The sequence below is a fragment of the Meriones unguiculatus genome, chromosome 9, assembly GCF_030254825.1.
Source record: "Meriones unguiculatus strain TT.TT164.6M chromosome 9, Bangor_MerUng_6.1, whole genome shotgun sequence".
Lineage (NCBI taxonomy): Eukaryota > Metazoa > Chordata > Mammalia > Rodentia > Muridae > Meriones > Meriones unguiculatus.
This window is the reverse complement of record NC_083357.1, coordinates 57849112-57873942: the sequence shown is the minus strand read 5'-3', so window position 1 is coordinate 57873942 and position 24831 is coordinate 57849112. Positions and strand designations below refer to the sequence as shown.

The window sequence follows — 24831 nt, the reverse complement described above, 5'->3', positions numbered from 1 at the left end:
GCCTGTCAGGCTTGTGCGTTCGTAACTGGTGTTTTCGTTCTCTATTCCCTGCCTCTCCCCGTAACTCATCCCTAAGTGTGTTGTGAAACTCTTGGAGAAGTGTCAACAGCCTCCTGCCTGCCTTCTTACCGGATGCCCGGGATTCTCTTGCTGTTAGACAGCACATCTTTGTTTCGGAAGGAAACCCTGTCCTTACATCGGGACATCTCCAGTGGGCCAGGGTCTTCCGTCTGTGACGGCAGTAATCTTACAGCCGGTCCGTCTGTGCAATCGCTAGAAACGTAATAGCCCTCGGGGCAACTCCAGAAAGCAGCCCCAGCTATTCAAAGAGCGTGCACCACCCAGCTGTGAGCCACTTAGCGCCAGAACTCTGTGCTGGTGAAAGGGGGAAGTCAAACGTTTGGGAGATTTGTGGAAACAATCAGTGCTGGTTTCCTTTAAACCATTTTCAGTACTGCTTTAAAAATTAGTTTTGATTTTTCTAGAAAGCATTCTAACGGGGTGTAAAAGTTGTGTCATGCGTTGGAAAACCTCTAGTCACAGGAACGTCAAATGCTCCTTGGTCAATTAATGTCCCTCTCTTGGTTCTTCAGTTTCCTCTTCTGTAAAATGAAGGTTGAGCGACCCACACAGGCTGCCCCTGTCCTCATCCCGATGGCATAGGTGGCCAGATGTTAGTAACACGACTCTGAAGCGCAGTTTAATAGGGAGTGTTTAGAAAGTGGGCTAGCTCTGGCCAGACCAGGCGCGGAAGAGTCACCGGTTCAGCAGTGGCTCAGTTTGTAGGAGCGCGGCCCTGCGTGAGCTTCCCTCTCGTCCTTGCTCTCTCTGCGTCCATGAATCGCTTGTGGAGCTGTCCACTGGGGCCATTATTAGTGAGACTCCAGTCATGGGTTAAAAAGTGCACCGTCCTGGGGCTGGTAAAACATCTCTCGAGAGTTTTCTCTGTATCTGTATTTGAGCAAAGAGTGATCTCTGTAAACAGTTCTTCTCAGAGTGGCTGCGAGCCCGGAGTAGACCCAGTATGCCCAGGAGAAGTGAATGTTTAATTTGTTTCTTGTTTGGAAATGTAGGAATGTCATCAGGACTTTGTTCCCCCTCAGCCAGTGGTGTCCCCACGTCCTCAGGGAGGAGCTGTCCTCCCTGACTGAGGGTTGTGGTAACGTTGTAAAGGAATTTGCACAGCGTGCCCACATCTTCCGCTCCTAGAGACGGGATCAAACACACACATGCTACATAAAACGGTGGGATGAATTATTAGGATTATTGGAAGGAGAATTTCATGCCTCATGTGTCCATGGTAATACTACTGGTTTGGAGAAGAGACAGACCAAAAATTCCAGGAAAGGGGAATGGCTTTCAGGAGGTTAAAACTTTTTTTTTTTTTTAATTGGCAGTTACTAACAAAGATATGATATTCAGGCCTGGGGATGTAGCTCAGTGGTAGTTTATGTATCTTGTGTGAAGCCCTGGTTCTGAGCTCTGGCAAAACACACACACACACACACACACACACACAGAGAGAGAGAGAGAGAGAGAGAGAGAGAGAGAGAAAGAGAGAGAGAGAGACTGTTTATTGTTCATAGACTGTAATTCTTTGCATCTTAATAAAATATAAAACTTTTAATAGCCATTTCTGTTTCAATATGTGCCAAGATGGGTATTGGGGGCAGAGTCCTGGCTTTTTGTCAGGGATGTGAGCAGGTTCTAAATCCTCTGAGTTGTCAGGTGAGGGGCCAGTGACTTCAGAGAGGGATCCTGACTGCTGAGATCTTTGGCTGCTCCCAAAGACACTCTGACACAGCTCTAATGAAAGGGGCAGCTGTGTTTGGGCGATTTCGTATGTCAGACTAGTGGATCTTGTGTCTCTGTGTGTGCTGTGAGTGAGGGCGAAGCGCCTCTATTTTGCGTTGTTGATCAGAAAAGGGCTACACTGATAGGCTGTCTCTGACTATGGGAGTTGGCTGATATTTCCCCTGGGGACTAATGAGGCCATCAGGGTGTCGCAATGGACTGGCTGCTCTCTCCTAACAAATAAGTGGTTCATGACGCTGGAACTCAGCCTCTCCACATCTATTTAGAAGTGATGTGTGGTTAATTTAAAACAGGCCTCACCATGCACTGTATGTTTGCACACTGAGCATTTCAGGGTCCAGTTGGATACCAGTAGAGAGAGGCCTCACCCTGAAAGCCCTGAGGGCTATTACTTTCTTTGTACTTGTGAAACACTTTAAATGTTGGCATTTGGCAGAACAAAGTTTGGCACCTGTCTAATGGACACCTGGTCAGAAGCGTGCCTGAGCCTGCCTTTCAGGAGACTCTAGTACCAAGTCACCAAGGTAAAGAAAAGACCGGTGCCGACAGACAGCTAACTTAATCACCTTCTCACCTCTACAGCCTTTCAGCTCACAGTTGGGTTAGGAGTGAAGCCGAAGGGGAGGGGGCCGGAGGGAAGGGACAAGGACAAAGGGGAACTTCAAGCTGGTCTATGTCTCAACAAAGCTGAAAAGTGTTGAGGTTTGTCCTTTTCAGATCCCCACGCCACCCACTCTTCCTCCTCGTGTTGCCATGCCCTGTTCTTAGGAAGAGTGTGCATGAGGGTGTGTACATTCTGGGCAGCGTTTGTTTGTTGAGACAGGATTTCTTGTGTAGCCCTGGCTGTCCTAGGACTAGCTCTGGCTTCAGACTCACAGAGATCCACCTTCCTCTGCCTACCAAGTGCTTTTTACAGAGGTTGCACTCCTAGAGATTTTACTCTGTGGTCAGGAACAATAACTCTTTGGTGAAGATGAACCAGCTGATTTCAGCAACTTTTTGCAGATAAGAACACTCCTGGGTCCATTGCAACACCCAGATGCCCTCACTGGTCCCCATGGGAAGTATCAGCCAGCTCCCAAAGCCAGATTGCTCTGCTTAGCAATCAAGTTTTTTAATAACTGCCACTAAATCTTGCAACTCTGGACCTTTAAAGAGTAACCCAGAGCGTTTGCATGGTTAGAGGCTCCAGATCAGCCGAGGGAGATGTACCTGTCAGTCACTAAGACTATAGAAACCGAGTAAGCAAACCTTTCCTCTCTGGAAAGGTTCTCCCTAACAGAGAGACAGATCAACTAATTCTCAAAGGAAAGCTGACAGCCTGTTTCCTCAGTTAAGCCAACTGAAGCAAAACCAGTCCGTCCTTCTCATCCTGTCAGCTGGTGCTCTAGTTCTTGTACCCAGACTCACCTCAAAACATCCCCAACAGGGTTCTCATTTGAGGAGAGGTGCTTTGCCCCTGCCTCCACCTCTACTCCTTCACTGACAACCTGTAGGTTGTCACTACTTTTGCTTTTTAGAAATTAGTGCAGCTTAAATGACACACAAATATCTATTCAAAGTGATGGAGCAAATTCTAGGAGTTGACAAAGAGCGAAAATATTACAATCTTGCCCTATATATAAGAGACAGATGTATAACACATTTTTTTTAATTTTACATATTTATCTGTCTTCTGCATATGGGTATCTGTGCATCTGTATGCCAGGCATATGCAATACTGGGGAGACCAGAGGAAGGCATCACTACAGATGGGTGTGAACTGCCATATGGGTGCTGAGAACTGAGAAGTGAAGCCAGTGCCCTAACCACTAAGCTATCTATCTGTCCAGCCCTGAAGACAAACATGTAACAGCATTGCTAGAAAACTTCTTCACTACCTCACTACCTCACTGTACTTTCTGAGTATTAGGAGGCAGACGCTCTGGCTCATCTACTGTTTGATCATGGCTTTTGCGCATACTTAGAGCATCAGATGTACACAGTACCTTCTTCACATAGTTCTGATGATGCTTAGATGTCGACAGCTGTTTTTGCAATTGTGCTTCAAAGAACAGGAGGTTGAAGGGAAGCCCAGGAAATGCTGTGAGTGTATTCCTAGGGCTTGAAGAGGTGGAGGTGTAGCCATCTCACTCCTTCCTCTAGACGGCTTCCAAAGTAGTTTTTGAAGTTGGCCTTCCGGTCAAAGATAACATGGCTTTTATTACTTTATGACATGAACAGTGAGACCGCAGTCCCACCTTGAGCAAGCATACAGAACATGCCCATCAAGAAAGAGGCAGCCTAGGAACAAAAGGCCACCTCTAGCAAACATTATCGCCACTGAACAAATGTCTGGCCCACCGGGTGGTTAATATTTGACACAGTCATGCTCAGGGAAGAGGTGAGTGACTCCTCAGATGTGTTCTGCCCACCCCCTGGCACTAGCACTATATATACCCAGGCTGAGAGGAGCCTCTGGCTTCACACTGCAGAACCCTGTCTCCGGGAGCAAACAGCTTGACTCATCTCCAGTTGGAGGGAAGCTGACCACCTTTTGTAAGACTCTTCCTTGTGTACTCTGCTGCTCTGTTTCTTTTTCTCTGTACTCCTTCTAGCCATTCATCTATTTTAGTGAAACAGTTTATCCCTTTTTAGGACTTCTGGGCCCAAACCCATGTATTAAAAAGAAAATGAGTAAGAGTCTACATGTAAAATGAAAATGGGTTTCTTTTGGGATAGTTTGTATCTGAGTGAGTATAAATTAATGATTGAGAGCAAGGGGACGGGGATATAGGAAGGATTTCTAAATTGTGATAAACCCCTCCCCCCACCCCCAAAGGCTTGGGAAGCCATTGTCTGAGGGCGTCTGAACTGTCATGTTTCCTTCTCTAACAAGCATGGCTTGGCAGGAATAAAAAGGAAAAATCCAAGTCTGGTGGTGGCGGTGGCCACCACACACCTTTAATCCCAGCACTCAGGCAGGCAGGCGGATTTCTGCGTTCAAAGCCAGCCTGGTCTATGTTAAGGGTCCAGGAATAGCTGCTCACTGACCGCTCAGACGCCAGACTGAACTCAACAGAGGTTTATTGAACACTAAACAGAAACTGACCAGCTACAGCCATAATCAGTCAGGACTGGAGAGCCAGACTATGACATCCGTCTAGTCCTAAAGCAGGTTTTTTTAATACAGAAAACCATAACCAGGTAACAACTAGGCAACAAAACTGTAACCAGGTGTAGGAAACAAACTGCAACCAGATAACAACCAGGTAACAAAAACACAACCAAGTATCCAGGTGTAGGAAGCAACATTACATCATTTTGACTAGTTAGACAAAGAGTTTCTAACTGACTTTGATTTGATTGGTTATGCAGTTGGGGTACTTCATAGAGTGTCCAGGTAACAAAGTACACAAACTTTGGGAAGTGAAACCATATAGACATACTTGGAGGTAAACTGGTTTTTGATGTGTTAAAGGTTACAGCATATGCTAACAGAGGAGACACAGTTATGCATAGAGCTAAAGTAGGTCTCAACAGAGGGGTGATAGACTTTAAGCAGGTTACAACAGTCTAGAGAATGAGTTCCAGGACAGCCAGGGCTACACAGAGAAACCCTGTCTCAAAAAGCCAAAAAAAGAAAAACCCCAAACCAGGAAGTATGCTTTCAGCACTGCTTCCTTCTTGTTTCTTTCCTTAAAAAAAAAAAAATATATGAATGCTCTTTAGAAAACAAAGTGGAATGCGTACCAAGATCAAAAGGTGGTAGGTTGAGGGAATAAACTAGGAAAGACTTGAAGGAAGACTCAGGCTGGTGTTCCCAGCTTCCCTCTGGACTGTTGCTGAGAATACACAGAGAAGTGGAGATATACTGAAGGACCAGAGCAACTCCGTTTTATGTAAAACTTCCATTTTGTATTAAGCTGACCTAACCCTGAACTCTTATTATCAGAAAAAGAAAAGAAAAACCAAAATGTACACTTGGTACAAATATAGAGAAACCTCCCTAGCAACAACCAATCAGTAGGAGGCAGGAAAGTATTGGAGTTCCAGATGTTGTTTTAGATTTCCTAAAGTTAGCCATTTATGGTTAGACATCTGACTTGGACCAATCAGTTTAAAAGGCAATGTTCCTCTTTGTGTGTGTTAACCAATAAGATGCTTGCCAGGCTGGAAACCCCTTGCTTGCTTTCTGTAACACACACACACAAAAAAAAACCATCTTCCCCTGAGTTCGGGGCCTCTCACTCCAGATCTGCTTCTTTGGTGACAGTGGGGCCCCAAGCATGAGATTATAATAAAGACCCTTGTGTGTTTGCATCGGAATCAGCCCCTTGGTGGTCATTGGGGTCTCACAGAACAGGCACAACATCTTGGGGGCTCGTCTGGGATTCCCAAGATCCCCAGGACCCCCAAATCAAAGGGTCAAGGACCGGCCAGTAAGTGTCTTGTCTGTGTCTGTCTCAGCAAACTCTAGATTTCTTTTTGGGTCTCGAGACAAAGTCTGTAATCTATGTGGTTGGGAATGGTTAGGGCAGACACTCTGGACAACCATAACCAGATCACTGGGACAGAGGGCCCCAAACTCTTCTAATCTGTCAGGAAGGACAGAGAGGGTCGCTCCCACAGTGTGGCAATTTGCCACAATCCTACTCTGGGTTTTTCTCTTGCACTAGTGGAGGAATTTGTTACATGGCTTTCTGTGTGTCTCTCTGGCTTGCTATTCCATCTTTGTCTACTTCCTTGTGACTGAGATGGACAACAGGGGACAGACCCTCTCTACACCCCTGGACTTAATTCTTGATCACTTTGGAGAGGTCAAAATGCGAGCCGATAACCTCTCTGTCAATGTTAGGAAGGACAGACTAACAATTTTTTGCAGGTCTGAATGGCCCACCTTCAACATGGGCTGACCTCCAGAGGGAACTCTTGATTCCACTGTCATTTTTGCGGTTGAAAGGAAGATCCTTTGTTCACGTGTCAGACACTCAGATCAAGTGCCATACATTGTGGTCTGGGGAGATCTAGTTAGCAACCCTCGCTCTTGGATTCAGTCTTTTCTTCCTCCTCAGAAAACTGAAAACAAAAGAAAGGAAAACAACAACTCAGAAACTGCTTAATCCGCTTAAATCTGGGTCCAAACCATCAGCACCATCACCATACCCCGTTTTACAAGGTGGTACAGAAGGAGACTTACTCTCTCCTTCCCCTTCTTATCCACCTCCTCCTCAGCAGATAGAACCTCCCCTGGAGGAATCAGGCACTTCACTGCCTCTGTCACCCCGCCTTCCCCGGCACCTCAACCACCACCACTGTCAGACTCAATACAGACGTTATCAGGACCAGCTCAGGGGACCAGGAGTAAAAGGGCAACCAGACTCTACTGTCTCATCCCTAAGAGTTGCTGGTCCTACAGATGCAAATAGCAATCAGAATCATCATTATTGGCGGTTCGTTACCATCGACCTTTATAATTGGAGAATCCAAAATGCCCCCTTCTCTGAGAATCCTAAGGATCTCATTAGTCTGTTGGAAACTGTCCTGTTTACTCATCATCCCACCCGGGATGAGTGTCAGCAGTTGTTACGTGTTGTTTACCACAGAGGGAAGGGCATCCAGACAGAGGCCAGGAAATTGTTACTGGCACCAGAGCAGTCCCTACTACCGTTCAGGCCCAAATCGATGCCAGTTTTCCGCTGACCAGGCCTAACTGGGATTACAACACCACTAAAGGTAAGGGGAAGCTTCTGGCCCACCGCCAGGCTCTGCTGGCAGGGCTCAGAAACTAATTTGTCAAGGGTTTATGATATTATTCAGGGATGAGATGAAAGCCCAGCAGCATGCCTGGAGCGAAAGATGGATGCCTTCCATAGGTACACTCCACTTGATCCAGAGGCTAAAGATAATATAGCTGCAGGAGCCATAGCTCTGGTTAATGAGTCTGCACCGGATCTAAAGAAAAAGCTCCAAAGGGTAGAAAAAGTGGGTGAAAGAGCCTGAGAGATTTAATAACTGCGGCAGAGAAAGTGCACAATAATAGGGGCAGTGCAGATGAAAAGCAGATCCCAGCAGAGAAAAGACAAAACAAGGACTTGGCGAAGATCCTGTTGGTGGCCACCACAGACCCAGAGGACATCATGGGTACAAGAGGCCACTGGAATGAAGCAATACCCACGGGCTGCCCGAAGAACGATGGGCTTAGGAATGGGCTGGGCATCCCCTTCTTTTATGGTATGACTTCTCACCAGAGGGCACCCCAGTACTGGATAAGACAGGGGAGTCTATCCATGTGATGACCACCACATTAATGGATGAATATGATCTATATGAACCTGCCCTGACACCAGACTCGAACATCAAGTCATGGCTAAAGAAATTTCCCTCAGCACAGGCTGAAACAGGAGGGCTAAGGTTGGCTAAACACTGGCCCCCAATCTTTGTGGAATTTAAACCAGGGGCTGATCCAGCTAGGATTCGCCAATATCCGATGTCCCTGGAAGCTAGATCGGCCATCACTCCTCACATCAGGAGACTGTCAGATTCGGGAGTCCTAAGGCCATGTCAATCAGCCTGGAACGCTCCCCTACTGCCAGTGAAGAAACCTCACTCCAAGGCTTATAGGCCAGTGCAGGATCTGTGGGAAGTAAGTAAGCGGGTGATGGACATCCAGCCCAACAGTGCCCAATCCTTATACCTCACTAAGTGTGCTCCCCCCGGAATATCAACGGTACACAGTCCTGGATTTGAAAGATACTTTCTTCAGCCTTCCCCGAGCCCTCAAAAGCCAGGACTATTTTGCCTTTGAATGGCATGACAGAGGGCTTAACAGACAAATTGACACGGACCAAGATTCTCCAAGGATTCGGAAATTAGCTGACCATCTTTGATGAAGTGCTACATCAAGACCTGGTTGAATACTGAGCCCAGCACCCCCACTTACTTTCTTACAGTATGTAGATGACATACCTGTGGCAGCAGACGGTCAGGAAGCCTGTATGGTTGGCACAGAATGTCTACTGCAGACACTGGGAGACCTGGGGTATAGAGCCTCTGAAGAAGGCTCAGTTGTGTAGACAACAGCTCTGATACCTGGGTTAGATACCTAAAAGAGGTTAGGATTGGCTCCCTGATGCCTGAAAGGAGACTGTCCTCAGGACCTGACCCCAAGAAGCCCTCACCAAGTACAGGAATTCCTGGGGACAGTGAGGTTCTGCAGGTTATGGATACCAGGTTTTGCAGAGATCACCTATGAAGCTATAAAAGAAGGGACGAATGGCTTCCTTTGAACAGAGACCCATCAGCAATCATTTGAGGCACTAAAACAGGCCCTGCTGTCTGCCCTGGCCATCAGGCTGTCCGATTGTCCCCAAACCATTTCCCTCCATTGTGGAGGAAAATAAAGGCATAGCCAAAGGAGTCCTGACCCAACCGCTTGGCCCAGGGAGCCACCCGGTGGCTTATCCGTCCAAGAAACTGGACCCAGTGGCCACAGGTTGGTCCCCCTTGCCTCCACATCATTGAAGCCGTAGTGCTCTTAGTAAAAGATGCTGATAAATTGACCCTGGGCCAAAACCTGACCATCACAACACCACATGCCATCGAAGGAGTCCCAAAGCAGCTCCAGCCAGATGGCTAAGTAACACTCATATAACTCATTATCAGGCATTGCTACCCAGCCCTGCCAGAGTCACTTTTCAGACACTTGTTGCCTTAAATCAAGCTATATTCTTGCTGGACCCGGACTTGACCCCCCCCCCTTCTCTGCACGACTGTGCTGGAATCCTGGCCCACATTCATCAAACTTAAGAGATACCCCATTGTCAGACACTGATGAGACTTGGTCCACTGAAAGGAACAGCTTTGTCCAGGATGGCCAGAAGTGTGCAGGGATGACTGAGACCATTTGGGCAGAAGCACTGCCTATTGGTACCTCAGCCCAGAGAGCTGAGCTTATTGCTCTAGATAAAGCATTAGTGCTGGGGAAAGACAAAAAGCTTAATGTGTAGACAGATAGCCAGTATGCCTTTGCCACTACCCACATCCACGGGGCAATATACTGGGAGCAGGGCTTGCTGAAGGCAGAAGGAAAAACTGTCAAAAATAAGGAAGAGATACTGGCATTATTAAAGGCCCTCTGATTGCCAAAGAAACAAGCAATCATCCACTACCCAGGTCACCAAAAAGGGGATAATTCAATTTCTCAAGGAAACAGTTGGGCAGACTGGACAGCCAAACGAGTTGCCCTCCAGTCTTAGCCACCATGCTGGTCCACCCAGGTGACCCAAACCTCCCAGAAGAACCCAAGTATACTAAGGAAGACCTAAAATGGATAATAGGACTGCCAATGACTCGATGCCTGGAGGGATGGCGGAGGTCAGAAGGAGACCTAATCCTCCCAGAAAAGCTCGGAGGATGGATGCTGGTGAAGATACCTCTGTCTTCTTACATGGGCATCAGGAGGATGCAGGACTTGATCCTGCATGCAGATGTAAAGATTAAAGAGGCCAAATCAAAAATAGACAACATCGTCAACAACTATCAGGCTTGCCAGCTCACTAGTGGTATACCAAATGCCAAAAACGCAGGAGCTAGGCTTTGAGGAAGGAGACCTGGAGCCAATTGGGAAACAGACTTCACTGGGGTAAAGCCTGGCGAACATGGATATCGATATTTGCTGGCATTTGTAGATACTTTTTCAGGATGGGCTGAAGCTTTTCTACAAAACACAAGACTGCTCAAGTGGTGACAAAGAAACTGCTGGAAGACATCCTTTCCAGGTATGCTTTTCCACAGATGATAGGGTTAGACGATGGACCAGCATTTGTGTTCAAGGTAAGTAAGGATTTGGCCACAGTTCTGGGGATTGATTGGAAACTACATTCTGCTTCTAGAACTCTAAAAGAGACCTTAACTAGGTTGACCTTAGAGACTGGCGGTGACTGGGTGTCTTTCCTCCCCTTTCCACTCTGTTGGTGTGCAGTTCCCCTCATTAGGTGGGACTAACCTCCTTTGAAAGCATGTTTGGGTTCCTCAAACCTCCAGGCAGAAATAACCGCTGAATTTGACGACAGAGACCTATTGGACCTTATGGGAATTCAATGGTCCCGTGAATACGTTTGGCCTAAACTACATGCTCTTTATGAGACAGGTCCCCCTCCGGAGCCCCACCGCGACACACCTGATGACTAGGTCTTTGTCAAAAGACTTAAGCAGAGATCCCTGGAACCTCGGTGGAAGGGTCCCCACGCCATCCTGCTGACCACCCCCACAGCCCTGAAGGTGGACGGTAGATGGACTTTAATCCCTGTGCCCTGACGCATGTGTCAGGTGCCTGGGAACCACGACAGCCCTGAAGAAAGATAGGGCTGGAAATACCTTGGGTACCGGGTTAGTCTCCAGAACCATCATTTCTTGGGCTCATTCCACCCACATCTGATCTGCTGACCATCTGCCGTAAAAGAAAGACCACGGGACTCCGTCTCCAAAATGGGAGGCCTCAAAGGACCCCAGGAGCCCACTCAAGCTCAGACTCACCCGATCGTGAGACTGCTAACTGTATGTACTCTGCTTCCCTTAATGACTGCTTCTGCTCCCGCAAGCCCGCACCAGCCCCTCAACCTCACCTGGGAAATAATAGCTACAGCCACTGGGGAAGTCATTAACACAACCTCCAGGCTAGCCCCCAGAAATACTTGGTGGCCCCAACTGGAATTTGATCTCTGTGACCTGGCGCACGCGTCAGGCACCGGGGACCATGACAACCCTGAAGAAAGATACGGCTGTACATACCCTGGGTACCGGGCTAGCCTCCGGAACCGTTATTTCTATGTATGTCCTGGCCACGATGAGACCAAATCATGGAGAGATAAGTGCGGGGGACCCGAACAATACTTCTGTGCCAGCTGGGGATGTGAGAGCACAGGACACATTTGGTGGAAGGCCAATCGGAAGGACCTAATCACAGTGCACAGGGGAGGCAACTATGGGCCTTTTACCAGTAATAACGTCAGCTACACCGCTCGATTCCCGGGGTCAGGCACGGTATGGATAAAGGGAAAGAATAGGGGAACAGGTGGTCCCTGTCATAAGCCTCCAGCTGTAGGAGGAACACCGGGAGGCAGATGTAATCAAGTATCCGTCACCTTTACTGAATCTGGGAAACGAGCCACGTGGGAATCAGGAAAAACATGGGGGCTAAGGATTCATAGACCCGGCCCCACCTATGATCCAGGGTTACTCTTCACCATCCGACTTATCGTAAATGATATCAAAGGGCCAAATCAAGAGGCAGTAGGCCCCAGTCGGGTTTTGGCCCCCTTGGAGCCTCCCACCATTGGGCATCTAATGACCCCCACAAGGATGTCCCACCTCAAGAGACAGAACCGCTCTGGTCATTGATGTTCCATGCTTACCAGGTACTTAATACCAGACCGGATCTCATCTCATCAATTTGGTTATGCTATTTGCCTAGACTCCCTTACTATGAAGGAGCTGCCTTTATGGGAAACACCACCCTGACAACAGACTAAAAAGATTGTAAATGGGTCCAACAGGAGCAGGCCAGACTTACCTTCCAGGACATATCAGGACAAGGGACCTGCATAGGCAGGATCCCCACTCTCGTGGAGGATGATGCACTCAGACCCTATAGGTACCAGCTAACAGCTCATATTTACCGCCTCTGGACTGAGGGTGGTGGGCCTGCTCCTCCAGGCTCAACCCCTGCGTTCATCTGGGTATCTTAAACGAGTCTCTGGACTTCTGTGCCTTAGTGCAATTGATCCCCAAGATCACATATCACACAGACCAAGAAATTGAAAGAGCCCTAAATGGGCATGGCCCATCTCATCGACAACAGAGGGAGCCATTCACAGCTGTCACTCTGTCAGCACTTCTGGAATTGAGAATAGCCGGGGCAGGGACGGGAACTTCTGCCCTAACTCTGCAGAGCAGCAGTTTCTACAGCCTGAGAATGGCTATAGATGCAGATTTTCAGAGCCTAGAAAGATCTATTTCCCATCTACAAGAGTCCTTGACCTCCCTAGTGGAAGTAGTCCTACAAAATAGGAGGGGATTAGATTTATCATTTCTACCAAGGGGGTGGGGGGGGTGTCTCTGCGTAGCCCTAAAAGAAGAATGTTGTTTTTATGCAGACCATTCCAGCATTGTAAAAGAGTCCCTTGCCAAAGTCAGAGAAAGTCTGGAAAAGGATACAGGGCCAGACAAGGATGGTCTCGATCCTGGTTTAATAGTTATCCCAGGATGACTGCCCTAATTTCAACCCTGCTTAGCAAACCCCTTCTCATTTTGATTATGCTTTTAACTTTTAGACCATGTATTCTGAACAAACTAATCACCTTCATAAAAGAATGATGAGGGGCCATCCAGCTGATAGTAATGTGAACTTATTACTATTCCCTATATAACATAGGTAATGGAGAATATGAGCTCAGAAAAGACCCATGATTGGGCCTTCAAGGTATCTGTCAGAGGAGGGATTGAAGGGCCAGAGCGACTCCATTTTGTGTAAAACTTCCATTTTGTATTAAACTGACCTAGCCTTGAACTCTTATTCCGGGAAAAACCACAAAATGTACAATTGGCACAAATATGGAGTAACCTCCCTAGCAACAAACAATCAGTAGGAGGCAGGAAAATACCCGAGTTCCAGATGTTGTTTTAGATTTCCTGAAGTTAGCTGTTTAAGGTTAGACATCTGACTTGGAGCAGTCAGTTTAAACATTCCTCTTTGTGTGTTAACCAATCAGATGCTTGCCAGGCTGGAAACCCCCTATGCTGCAACTCATAAACAACCCCCTCCTCCCCTGTTGGGGCCTCTCACTCCAGATCTGCTGCGTCGGTTATGGTGGGGGCCCAAGCTCGAGCTTGTAATAAAGACCCTTGTGTGTTTGCATCGGAATCGGCTCCCTGGTGGTCTTTGGGGTATTGAGAGACGGGCACAACAATACCCATGAAAAGGGTTTCTTCATGTCGTCCACTCTGATGTGGGAAGCTTTGTACATCTCTTGGGTGCAGAGCACGGCCGACGGGGAGAAACGGAGAACATTGGTTCCTGCAAGGACCGTGGGACTGATTTAAGAATGGATAAGACGAACCTGCAGAAGAGTCGGGATATAGCCCACGGACAGAAATCCGAATGGCAGTCTCGTCTTGTGTATGTAAGGAAGGCTCAGCACCTTTGGCCTTGGCAGACTTACATCTGCACCCCAAACAATCCAGCTCTCACTTACTTCCTCGAAATTATGCTTCGCCTGGCTTTGAGGGGAATCTAGAGTTAACTACGCGAGTGAGACAGTTGCAAGGGAATGGACGGCAGACATGGGTGGTCGTGGTGTACACTGGAATTTGTCTTAGAGAAGTGACATTACAGTAAGCCCGAGAACTGTGTTGGGTGGGTTGGTAAGGAAGAATGTGCAATTTCTGCAAATTAGAAACAAGCAACCCCTTTCTTTCCCTGGCCACAAAGACCCGAGAGCCTTCAGAGTCTAAACAGCAAGTGTCTCTTTAGGATGCAAGCCCCCCACGTGTAATGTTAGTCTGTTGGCGGTGTAGGGGTTTGTCTTACACAGAGAACCTTTAGAGATGATGTGTTTCAGCGAGATTGGACTCAGTTTGCCATATCACTGCTTTCTTCCAGTTGGTACCTTACACCATCAACTGACTTTATATAAATCTGTCCCTGCAATTCCAGTGTTGCTGGATTTGGCTGCTGACACAGTGAGGAATCTATTAGCTTGGTGAAGAACCAGACTTTCAAAGCTAAGACCCCTCTCGTTTACAGATGTAAAGTGTAGGTCTGGAGAGAAGAAGGAAGTTAACCTCCAGAGTGATATTAGGAATCTGCTGTGAAGCAAGCACTATGCTTCAAGGTAAAGAATGCAGGCACCTCCCAGTTGTACATTATACAGCAGCAGGAAATACAGACGGGTGAATGGTTGTTTGCCCAAGATCACATTAGCAATGGTCCGATAATTGGAGCCTCCGCTTTGTGGCTTTCGCTTTGGTGTCCTAAATAACCAAAGCCTGGCAAGTTTAGGCCCTCTAAGTGAACCCACCAGTTCCCATTCCCCACAACCTGTACTCCCGCAAGGTTTTAAATATGGGTTGGCACCTCTGCGAGGGCCAACGGTCTTCCCGAATGGCAACATCCCTATCCACTGCTGCCACCTGCTGACCCTTTTGAGTATCGCCAGCTCTCGTCGTTTTGCTCGGTTAGGTTGGGCGTAGCCAGGCTAGCCCCAAACTTACAGCGGTCCTCCTTGCCTGTTCTGTGGTCGCAGGTGTGCCTGCAGCATCACACACAGGTCTTCCTAAATTCTGAGGAGAAGCCACACACAGAAAAGAGACCCCCCTCCCTCCAGACAAGCGTAAAGACGCCTCATCCTGGCAGCTGGTGCTGGCGAAGCCACTACACGTGATGGTCCCCTCAGCATTCGTGACCATCTTTATCGATCAACAGCAACAACCACACTCGAGATTATCCTGTCGCAGGTCACAGTCTGCCTGCTAAATGGAAGTTTGTTATTGCAGTATTGTGAAATGACCGAGACCCTGGCGTTCTTTAGCCCTGAACCGAGTTGGCCTGTGGTAATCATGACGACGTTGGTAGCTGTCCGAGGCTAATTACAAAGACTGTTGATTTCCCACTCCGTCGCCTGTCTCCCACATGCTCCGCAGAGCCTTAGACCCCCGACCTGCCAGATTCCAAGCTCTGCTTCTGACCCTGCCCTGGTGAGAAGATTATAGGCTGAGTGCCAGGACCTCAGAACTGCGCGCGCGCGCACACACACACACACACACACACACACACACACACACGGTAAAAATAAAAGTGTTCAGACTTACAAGTGAGAGAAACACAAAATAAAATTAATGTCTAACTTAATGCAGCTGAAAATAGGCCACAGTTTGTGGGGGGGTGGGCAGTTACTTGGGGCTGATCTCCTCTTTCAGTAACACATTTCTTTAGGCTGGAGGATGAAACATTCTTTGTATTTATTTATTTACAGACAAGGTCTTGTGTATCCCAGGCTGTCCTTGAATTGGTTATGGAGCCAAAGATAACTTGAAACTTCCAATTCTCCTGCCTCTGTCTCCCCAGAACTATTTAAACTGGATGCGGTTGTTCCTAAGGAGGATCAAGAGTCTGGGCCAGCCTGAGCTACATAGCAAGACCCTGTTTCAAAAAAAGAAGTCAAAACTTAAGAGCTGGTTTTTCTTGTTAAATGTGGGGGCGCTTGTAATTATCTGATATAATGGGGTACAGAGCTATTGTGGGTTTTGTGGGAGGTGCAGGTTTGTGCATATGTTCCCCAGAAGCCAACAACCGAGTGTTCTAGGACCTGAAACTCACCAATTACAAGGCTGGCCAGGATCTTTGTGTTCTCACCTTCACAGCATGAGGATTAAAAGGGCTTGTCATCAAGGCTGGCTTTTTCCTTACACAGCTAATTCCTCCCTAGAGTTTTTTTGTTTTGAGATTTATTTTTATTATTTTAGGACACGTGTATGCATGTGTGTCTGTGGGTGGGCGTGTGTAAGAGAGTGTAGCTGCCCACAGAGGCCAGAGGCATTGGATCCCCTGGAGATGGAGTCCTAGGCTGATGTGAGCGGCTTAGTGGGGGTGCCAGGACCTGAACTTGGGTTTGCTGAAGAGCAGTACGCATTTTCAAAGGCCACGGTCTCTGCTGCCCCGCTATGAGGAGAGTCTTTAAGTCTCAGGATAATCTTTTTATTTATTTATTTATTTATTTATTTATTTATTTATTTTCTTCAGGTAACTAAGGATATTATCAGAAGCTGATGGCTGCAAACACCTAGTATCTCCCAGTTCTCACATTTTTAAATTTCATAAGGAATAACATCTTTTAAGAGTCCTTCAGGAGGTCAGGCTCCAGCAGGAGGCACCTTTGGGTCTGTTGTGTGTGGTCTGTGGTGGATTTGTGTGGTGCAGGGTGAGCTGAGAGTTCTGGGGAGATGACTGTAGGAGCCTTCTCTCTCTTCTCCTTTTCAGAGAGATCTTACACAGAATTGTAAGTCCTTTGGCTTCATGAAGAGATGTCAGGATTTTGTTCTTCCACACTGGAAGATCATTTGCCCGTGCTAACAGTATTACAAATGCAGGACAGACTAGGAAATATTCTCTCAGGTCACCCTCTGAAGTGAGGCACTATGAAAGACAAGCTTGCATTCCCCTTTACGCCCTGTACGGGTCACCCCCAGGCCCACTTCAAGGACTGCGTACTCGTTCTGCTTAGGAATCCTGCTCTCTGTGAGACATAGACCTGCCCCTTCATCACAAGGTCATCTGCTCTGAACAGCTTTCCTCATTGGTGTGGACCTGAGTGCCTGGAATCCCATCTCAATAGCCTTGAGGGATTGGCTGTCCCTGTGCTCACGGCCTCAGAAGCCATTCCCCTTGGCTCTCCGCTCCTGCGGTACCATCCACTTCACCCCAGGAGCCCTATCCCTTCCCCATGTTGCCACATTTCTGTTCTGTGCTTTTCTCTCCCCAACCCATTACTCAACCTAGTGTGGAGCTCCAGGGTTCAAGCAATCCTCCTGTCTCCGTTACCTAAGTAGCCAGGACATAGAGACACACACCACTGTACCTGCCCTTGGCATATCTTAAAAAGTCTTTATGTCCTAGGATCTAGCACAGTTCCTTGGCCCAACAGAGACTTGAGTAATATTTGTTATGAAGTCAAGAAATAAGGGAATTAAGAATGTAAGTAGATTTTCTTATGCTATGGCTGATGGTGAACCTACAGAATAAGGAAAGATGGCTGGGGCATGGAGTCAATTAGGAAAGCCAAAGCAAAGATGGATTTAGATGACGGAGGACAACTGCTTTATAATGGTCTATCAGAGAGAAAAGTCCCCACCCTTTTAGTGTAAGTTAAAATGTGGTTCCATGGTCGTACCATTCCTGCTCTTTTGCCCTTGGCAGGACTCTCTGTTGGAAGCGATGATGCTGAGGAGTCTGGGCCCTTTGTTGTTGGTCTTCATGCTGAGTCTGGTTGCGACCCCACCAACGCTGGCTCAGAATGATGCCAGGTACACAAAATTCCTGGCTCAGCACTACGATAGCAAGCCAAAGGGCCGGGACAGCAGATACTGTGAAAGTATGATGAAGAGGCGAGGCCTGACCTCACCCTGCAAAGATGTCAACACCTTTATTCATGGCAACAAAGGCAGTATCAAGGACATCTGTGGGACAAATGGAAACCCTTACAAAGAAACCTTAAGAATAAGCAAGTCTCCCTTCCAGGTCACCATTTGCAAGCACACTGGAGGGTCTTCCCGGCCCCCGTGCCGGTACCCGGGCCTCCGCGGGGTTCAGACACGTTGTTGTCGCCTGTGAAAATGGCTTGCCCGTCCACTTGGATGAGTCCTTCTTCAGCCTGTAGTCAGCAGACCCCCAGCACAGACCTGGCTGGGATCTCTTTTTATTTCCCCTCACAGCCCAGGACCCTGGTGGCAACATTCACTGTCAGGGGCAGGAGATGGACTATCTGAAAGTTATGTCTCCTGATTTACAATGCCCATAATAAAGTTGTCTCCAAAGCATTCAGAATCAGTACATTCAGCTTGTCCTGTTTCCTTGCTCCCTGGGGGTGGGGGAAGGGGCTAGAACGGAGAGAGTCTTCCTTATCTGTTCGTAGACTACTGAAGGCAGACTCAATCTTTCTGTCGTGGGTGCTGAGGATGATATAAGTTGAGCCACAGACAGGACAGGAAATTTTCAAGAGAGGCGAGTTGTCTATTAAGCAACAGGTCACTAAAGGGAACCCTTAGGGAAAGCGGTTTAAGAGCAGCAAGAGCCAATACACCAAAGGTGCCTCCCCGCCCCCACCTCCCCTCTCTTACACAAACAACACAACACGAGACTGTCGGCACTGAGGGGACCGACACAGCTCCGTGCTGTCATCCTCCGCAACCTGTTGAGTCCCCTTTGATTTTTTTAGGGACCTCAACTCTGGCCAGACCAGATTCATAGTCTCCCACAGAAAGACATTTCAAGACTAGCCTGCATGAAGCAGAGTCGGAGTTCTTATCAATGATAATTTTAGCACAACCTGTTGGCATAGGCACTTAGAAAGTGGGGCGTACCCAGATGTGGGTATGGGCTCCCCAACAGAGAGCCATGCACAGAGAGCCTTAGTACAACTATATGTACAATTTGGGTCCCTTAAAGGTTGCTAGGACATCCCTCTTTTTCTCTTTCTCTCTCTTTAAAATATGTCATGTTACACGCACCTCCTTCTATAATACGTGTTTTGCTCGCCTGTACGTATGTGCACCACCTGTGTGCCTGTCGCCCGGGGAGGTCAGAAGAGGCGTGGAATCCCCTGGAACCGGAGCTGCAGATGGTTGTGTTGTGTGTTGAGATTCAGACCCAGGTCCTCTGCAAAAACAGCAAGCGTTCTTAACTGCTGAGCCACCCCAGGGCCCCTTTTCTCTGTCTTTTGAAAGGTGTGATCATAGGGTGTCTCAGGGGATGTCATAGATGGAATTATAACCTGCAAAGGTAGCATTCAGAGACCAGCAGGTTTGCACAAGGGGTTCAGTACATAGCCTCTCCTTGAAAAGAAGGTTTCTTCCTGGATTTCTGGAAAATGCAGGTTTATGACTGGCAAGGGAGGAAGGCCTTAAGCAGCTTTAATTATAATGAATTACTTGCTTCCCGGACTGCCAAGTGAGGGGCCTCTTTCCCACCTCACAGCCTCTCAAGTTTCCCTTTTTGTCTGCCAAGCACTTCTTGCTTGACTTAGGCAAGGGAGAATTTTTATTGTTAATTCTAATGGAACACCCGCAAGACATTCATTTGCCACAGCTATTTTATTTAAAATTTTAAAAAGCTGCCTGTTTCACATTATTTTCTCATTAACCTTTTACTTTATTGAGTGTCAAATATTTGACAGCTGTGAGGTCTTAAGGAAGTGGTGGAAAGATTCCACGTCTGTTGTCTTCACGTGCTTCAGCTAGATTTGTTTTCAGGTGTAAACTACATAGAAACGGAGCTCGCTGGATGCTGGCAGCCACACAGCTAAGTAGGTGATGCCCTGTCCGCCAAGGTTTATGCACTCACCCCTAGATGTTTTAGTTAGAAAACAGTTGCTAACAGATGCAAAATGAGCAGCTGTGCTGCCTTCTGAATAGATGAATATCAGGGCTGCAGATTCCTCTGAGCAGTCATCTTTTGTTGCTATTATTGACCTAAATTGGGACCAAAGCCCTATCATGGGCCAGTCCCTGAATGAGCCAGCCTTCCTGCCAGTATTCGAATTGGGACAAGCCAGAGAACTGGGCTGCAGGTGCATGCTCAGCGCAGGAACAGCAGCCATCCCTTCAGGAAACAGGAAGACTTTTTCAAATGTCTCTCCTTAGCAAGGTTGCCATTAAAAAAAAAAAAAAAAAAGACCAGTGAGATCATTCGGTGAGTAAAGGTGCTTGCCACGAAGACCCATGACCCAAGATTGATTTGGGGACTCACAAAGAAAGAGACAACCTACTCCAGAAAAAAAAAAATCGCATCTGGATGGTGCTTTCTCGGTCCTAGTATTTTTGTATGGAGTCTCTTGCTCTCTCATAAGGCAAAGGCGTTCAGATTGAAACACCAAATTACAGATAAGGCATTGCGTCTCAGTAATAAGCTATTTGAGAAACTGAAGGCAAGGTCACGAGTGATTGCTGGCTGTGCAAGGAAAAGATAAGAAAAGCTCTCAAATTCCACAGAATGGTGACATGTGATCAAGAACATTCCGCGCCATTGGAGAGGAAACTCTCCCCTGGGACGCAGACCTCCAATGTTTTGAGAGTGTAATTAACCCTTTAAAATAAAGGGACTCAGATACGAAAGGCAGCATGCTGCAGTCATTTGTTATTTTCTTCTGGTTGGAGAAAGTAGAGGTGTTAGATCTATTAATAAAAGATGAGGCTGGCAACCGATCTTCTATGCAAGAGGTTTATTAAGTGGATATAGAGAGGGAAGGAGGAAGGGAGACCGGGACATGATGGGGAGAAAGTGAGGGAGAGAGGAGGAAAAGAGAAAAAGAGAGAGAAGGAAGAGAGAGAGGGGGCGCTGGTAGAGCAAGAGCAAAGAGCAAGAGAGAAGAGCAAAAGAGAGACCACGTGTCGGGTTGTTCCTTTAAGGGACAAGGTAACCAGCCTTCCAGGTGTGGCCACCTGGCGGGGGGGGGGGGGGTAGGGGGGCAGGGGACACATGATGACATCATAAGTTGCTAGGTAACCCAAAAGCAGGTTTTGTTCCAAAATACTAACAAGAGGAACACCAGAAAAATGAAAGTGGTCAACAGCTCCAAGGCAGGACGCTCTGAAGACCAACCCTGCATTCCTTTCTCTGCACAGCATGCTCCTTCCCGGTTCTCCTATGCACTGCCTCCTAACCTGCCTTCTGGGGGGCGCAGATCTCTCTCCCTTCCCCTCAGGGTGACCCCGCTTTCAACTGTCTTCCTCACAGGGACAAAAGCGGACAAAGGGAAAATAATCGCCAGCCTTTACTGACTCCTTACAGTGTGCTGGGCATTGTGACGACACCTTCCGTTAAATTTTTCAGAAGTTATTTCTCACAACATTCGGACGAGCAGGTGTTCTTACAGTTGTGCGGCCTATCTGGCGACACCCTAAGAGAGGCTTTGGAGCCCCCCCCCCCAAACCGCACACCGTGTTAGCCTTCTTTCCATTGCTATGACAAAATATTTGAACTAACCAACTTGAAACGAGGAAAGATTTATTTCGACCCTTTACATTGGTACCTGTGGGGAGGCCCTGAATGACAGTGGGAGAGCGTGGAGGAGCGGCTGCTCGCCCCATGGTACCGGGGAAGCAAAGGAAGAAGGAAGAAGCTGGGGCCATTTTAAGGACCCTTCAAGGGCATCCCCTCTGTGACCTAACGTCCAACAGCACCACCCTGGGAGCAGGCCTTCAACACATGGGCCTTTGGGGAACTTTGGAAGTCTGGACTATAGCAGCGAATACAGGGGGATGGAATTACGGTGCCAAAAGAAGTTCTTATCGAGAAGCCGTGGTACAGAGGGAGAGCTTTGCGCACGCGCGCGGGGCTTGCCGGGGTGGGGTCCTGGTGAAGATGAGGTTCGTACTAAGCGAAGTTGGAAAGCCTTTCTCTCGTAGTCGGAACTCACTTTGACTTCTGGTGTTCCTGCCTCTACCTCCTAAGTGTTGGGATTACAGGTGTGTACCACCATGCCTGATGGCGCGTACCACCATGCCTGATGGCGTGTGATTCTGGGGAGCGAACCCATGGCTTCATACACGCTAGGCAAGCACGGCAAGGCCTCCAAGGCTGCTAAGGCTAATGCGCTCTCTCTCTCTCTCTCTCTCTCTCTCTCTCTCTCTCTCTCTCTCTCTCTCTCTCTCTCTCTCTCTCTCATCTATCGCTGTAGGCGCTTGCACGGAGCTTGACGTGCAAAGCCACGGCTGTGAATGCGGGGGGAGTGTCAGCGAGCAACACTAGCATGCCTATCCCTTACCAAAGCGTGGGCTTGAGGTAGAGTTAAGTAAGCCGCAAGCCACGTCAGCCGCGTGTGGGGTCTGCCGTCACGGACCCGCGTATTTGAAGAGAAGCACAGCGGTATCTGTACGCGTCAGACCATCTCAGAAGGAGCTCTTTGGCTGCGGCTGCCTCGACAGGCCGGCTTGACTCTGAAAAGACTGCCCAGTTACTTTGGGGTGTCCACTTGTCTTGCGTCAGGGATGATGTTTATCTGCTCTCGTCAATCGACCTGCAAGTCAAATCTGAGGACTGACCACCAGATGGCAGCATCTGCGAGTCATTCCCCAAGCCGTTCCTGCACGGTCATTATCCTACTTTGTTCATTATATAACATTTTTATTCATTATTTGAGAATTTCATACAATGTGTTTTGAGCATAGTCCCCTTCCTCTCCCAACTCTTCTCAGATCTAGCCCCACCATCCTACCCACCTAACTTCACAGCTGCCTTTTTCAGTTTTTAAACCCATTGTGTCCAGTTTGCTCTGGCCAAACTAGTCTCTGGATCGTGTCAGCCTACCAAGAGTCGCACACCCTTAAAGAAAAGTGGTTCTTCTTCTCCAAGCCTCTATGACTTGCCAATAGATCCTTATGCCCACCCCACCCCCACCCCCAATCCAGGCTGGGATTTTGTTTGGCTTGAATTTGCACAGGTCTTGTGCATGCTGTCTCAACAGCTGTGGATTCACATGTGCCCTGTTGTGCCCAGAAAACAGTTTCACTATTTTCATTTCATTCCTTGCTTTGCAATCTTTCCACCTTCTTCCTCCAAATGATTTTTGAGCTTTGGGCGAAGGCAGGTGTTTGTTTTTAAGAGAAGATTTTTAAGAGTTTCCCCCAAAGACATGGTTTACCCCACGAGTGGAATAGTCACAGGAGAGGAAAGGCTGGACGAGGAAAGGCTGGACTGAAGTTTGTTCTACTTTATCTCCCCTGTTTCCTGGACACAGGGCATTCAAATCAATACATAAATTTGCTTTGACCCCAGCTTATCTTTACTTTTGGGAATTGCAATTTCCAGAACACCAAACACTCCCTAAAGATCTTACTAGCTAATTCTCTTACAAAACCCAAACTCCAGGTTTACGTAGATTTACCTTTCCTTGTTTTAGACTCCAGTTACACAGGCCTGGGCAACTAACCACCTGGTCATGCGTGCTCTGACTTGCTCTGATGGCTACACCAGCTGCCATCTAGCACAGAGAAGAGCCTTTGCCTTCAGGAAAGCTATGTTGGCATACTAGCTGCTCTCAGAGAAAAGGGTGGGTAAAGGGGCAGCAGGAAGAAGGGAGAGATCGTAAGTGGGGGGAGGAGATGAAAGGGAGGATTCTTAGATTTTACCTTGCCCCTCTCTGCACCTCTCCAGGGCCCGGTCCTCACCATCTTGTCTCCCGTTCTTGCTCTCTCCTCAGGCACGGTCTAAGCAGCGATGGCTCTGCAGAGGACCCCGTGCTTGCTTCTGCTCCTGGTGCTGATCCTGCTTGGTTTAGGGCTTGTGCAGCCCTCCTATGGCCAGGATCGGATGTACCAGAGGTTTCTTCGGCAGCACGTGGACCCTCAGGTGACAGGTGGCGATAACAGCTACTGCAACTTGATGATGCAGAGACGGAAGATGACTTCTTACCAGTGCAAACGCTTCAACACCTTCATCCATGAAGACATCTGGAACATCCGTGGCATCTGCAGCACCGCCAGTATCCAGTGCAAGAACGGCAAGATGAACTGTCATGAGGGTGTAGTGAGAGTCACAGACTGCAGAGAGACAGGGAGCTCCAGGGCCCCCAACTGTAGATACAGGGCGAGCGCCAGCACGAGGCGAGTTGTCATCGCCTGTGAGGGTAACCCAGAGGTCCCAGTGCACTTTGACAGATAGATGCCACCCAGGCTTTGTCTTCTTTGCTCGGGTCTTCTACCCATAGACGCTCAGTATAACCCATTGTAATAAGCTCATCACATGCAAGAGAAGAAGGAAGGTTCTCATCCTACTGATGGCTTGGTTCTCCCAGATTCTATCTGCTGGAACTTACGCTTTGCATGAACTTAGTTAGCATTTCGACTATTACAAAGAGGCTTTGGCTGCCCAAGCTGTCTCATTCCAACGCCCTAACACCCACTCGAGAGGCCAATTCTGCTACTTTATTCAGAAGCTGAGAGTTAAAACAGGATTTGAAGACCGTGAAAGCAGTGGCGGATCTCAGACAAAGATCCAGCTGACCAGGGTCCCCACATAGGGCTTTACCTGCTTTATTGTGGATGCTTTCTGTTATTTCCGGGTTTCATCCTTAGGGGGACCATTTAGAGTCTGGAAATCACAAAATGAGAACTCTGAGGTGCTTGGTGTTATTATGGTCTGTGGCTAGTAAGATTAAATAAAAAAGCTAGATCAAGAATGTAGTAGACCGCCAAGATTCAGTCACGGTTCTTGTCTGAAAGATTTTCCACATTTTCACTGTGATAAAGAGCTGTCTGTTGAACCTA

At 47.9% G+C, this 24831-nt stretch overlaps 2 protein-coding genes across 8 annotated transcripts in view; both read left to right on the top strand.

Moving 5' to 3' along the window:
- The window catches only part of Ang (angiogenin), a 19744-nt gene extending 1344 nt beyond the window's left edge, over positions 1-18400 (top strand). For 2 of the 5 annotated variants that reach the window (XM_060391264.1, XM_060391263.1), the window contains exons 2-3: positions 7401-7530; positions 10946-13717. In XM_060391264.1, the coding sequence (XP_060247247.1) occupies positions 7401-7507 (107 nt within the window). In that variant the 3' untranslated portion in view covers positions 7508-7530; positions 10946-13717. Of the gene's footprint in view, positions 1-4253; positions 4354-7400; positions 7531-10945; positions 13718-17767 lie in introns of those variants that run through there. The other 3 variants (XM_060391262.1, XM_060391265.1, XM_021639038.2) reach the window with 3 other exon arrangements.
- Rnase4 (ribonuclease A family member 4) overlaps positions 1-24831 on the top strand; it is a 25277-nt gene extending 446 nt beyond the window's left edge. Inside the window, exons 1-2 of one of the 3 annotated variants that reach the window (XM_021639035.2) lie at positions 4235-4353; positions 23766-24831. In XM_021639035.2, the coding sequence (XP_021494710.1) occupies positions 23783-24226 (444 nt within the window). In that variant the 5' untranslated portion in view covers positions 4235-4353; positions 23766-23782 and the 3' untranslated portion in view covers positions 24227-24831. Of the gene's footprint in view, positions 1-4234; positions 4354-23468; positions 23616-23765 lie in introns of those variants that run through there. The other 2 variants (XM_021639036.2, XM_021639034.2) reach the window with 2 other exon arrangements.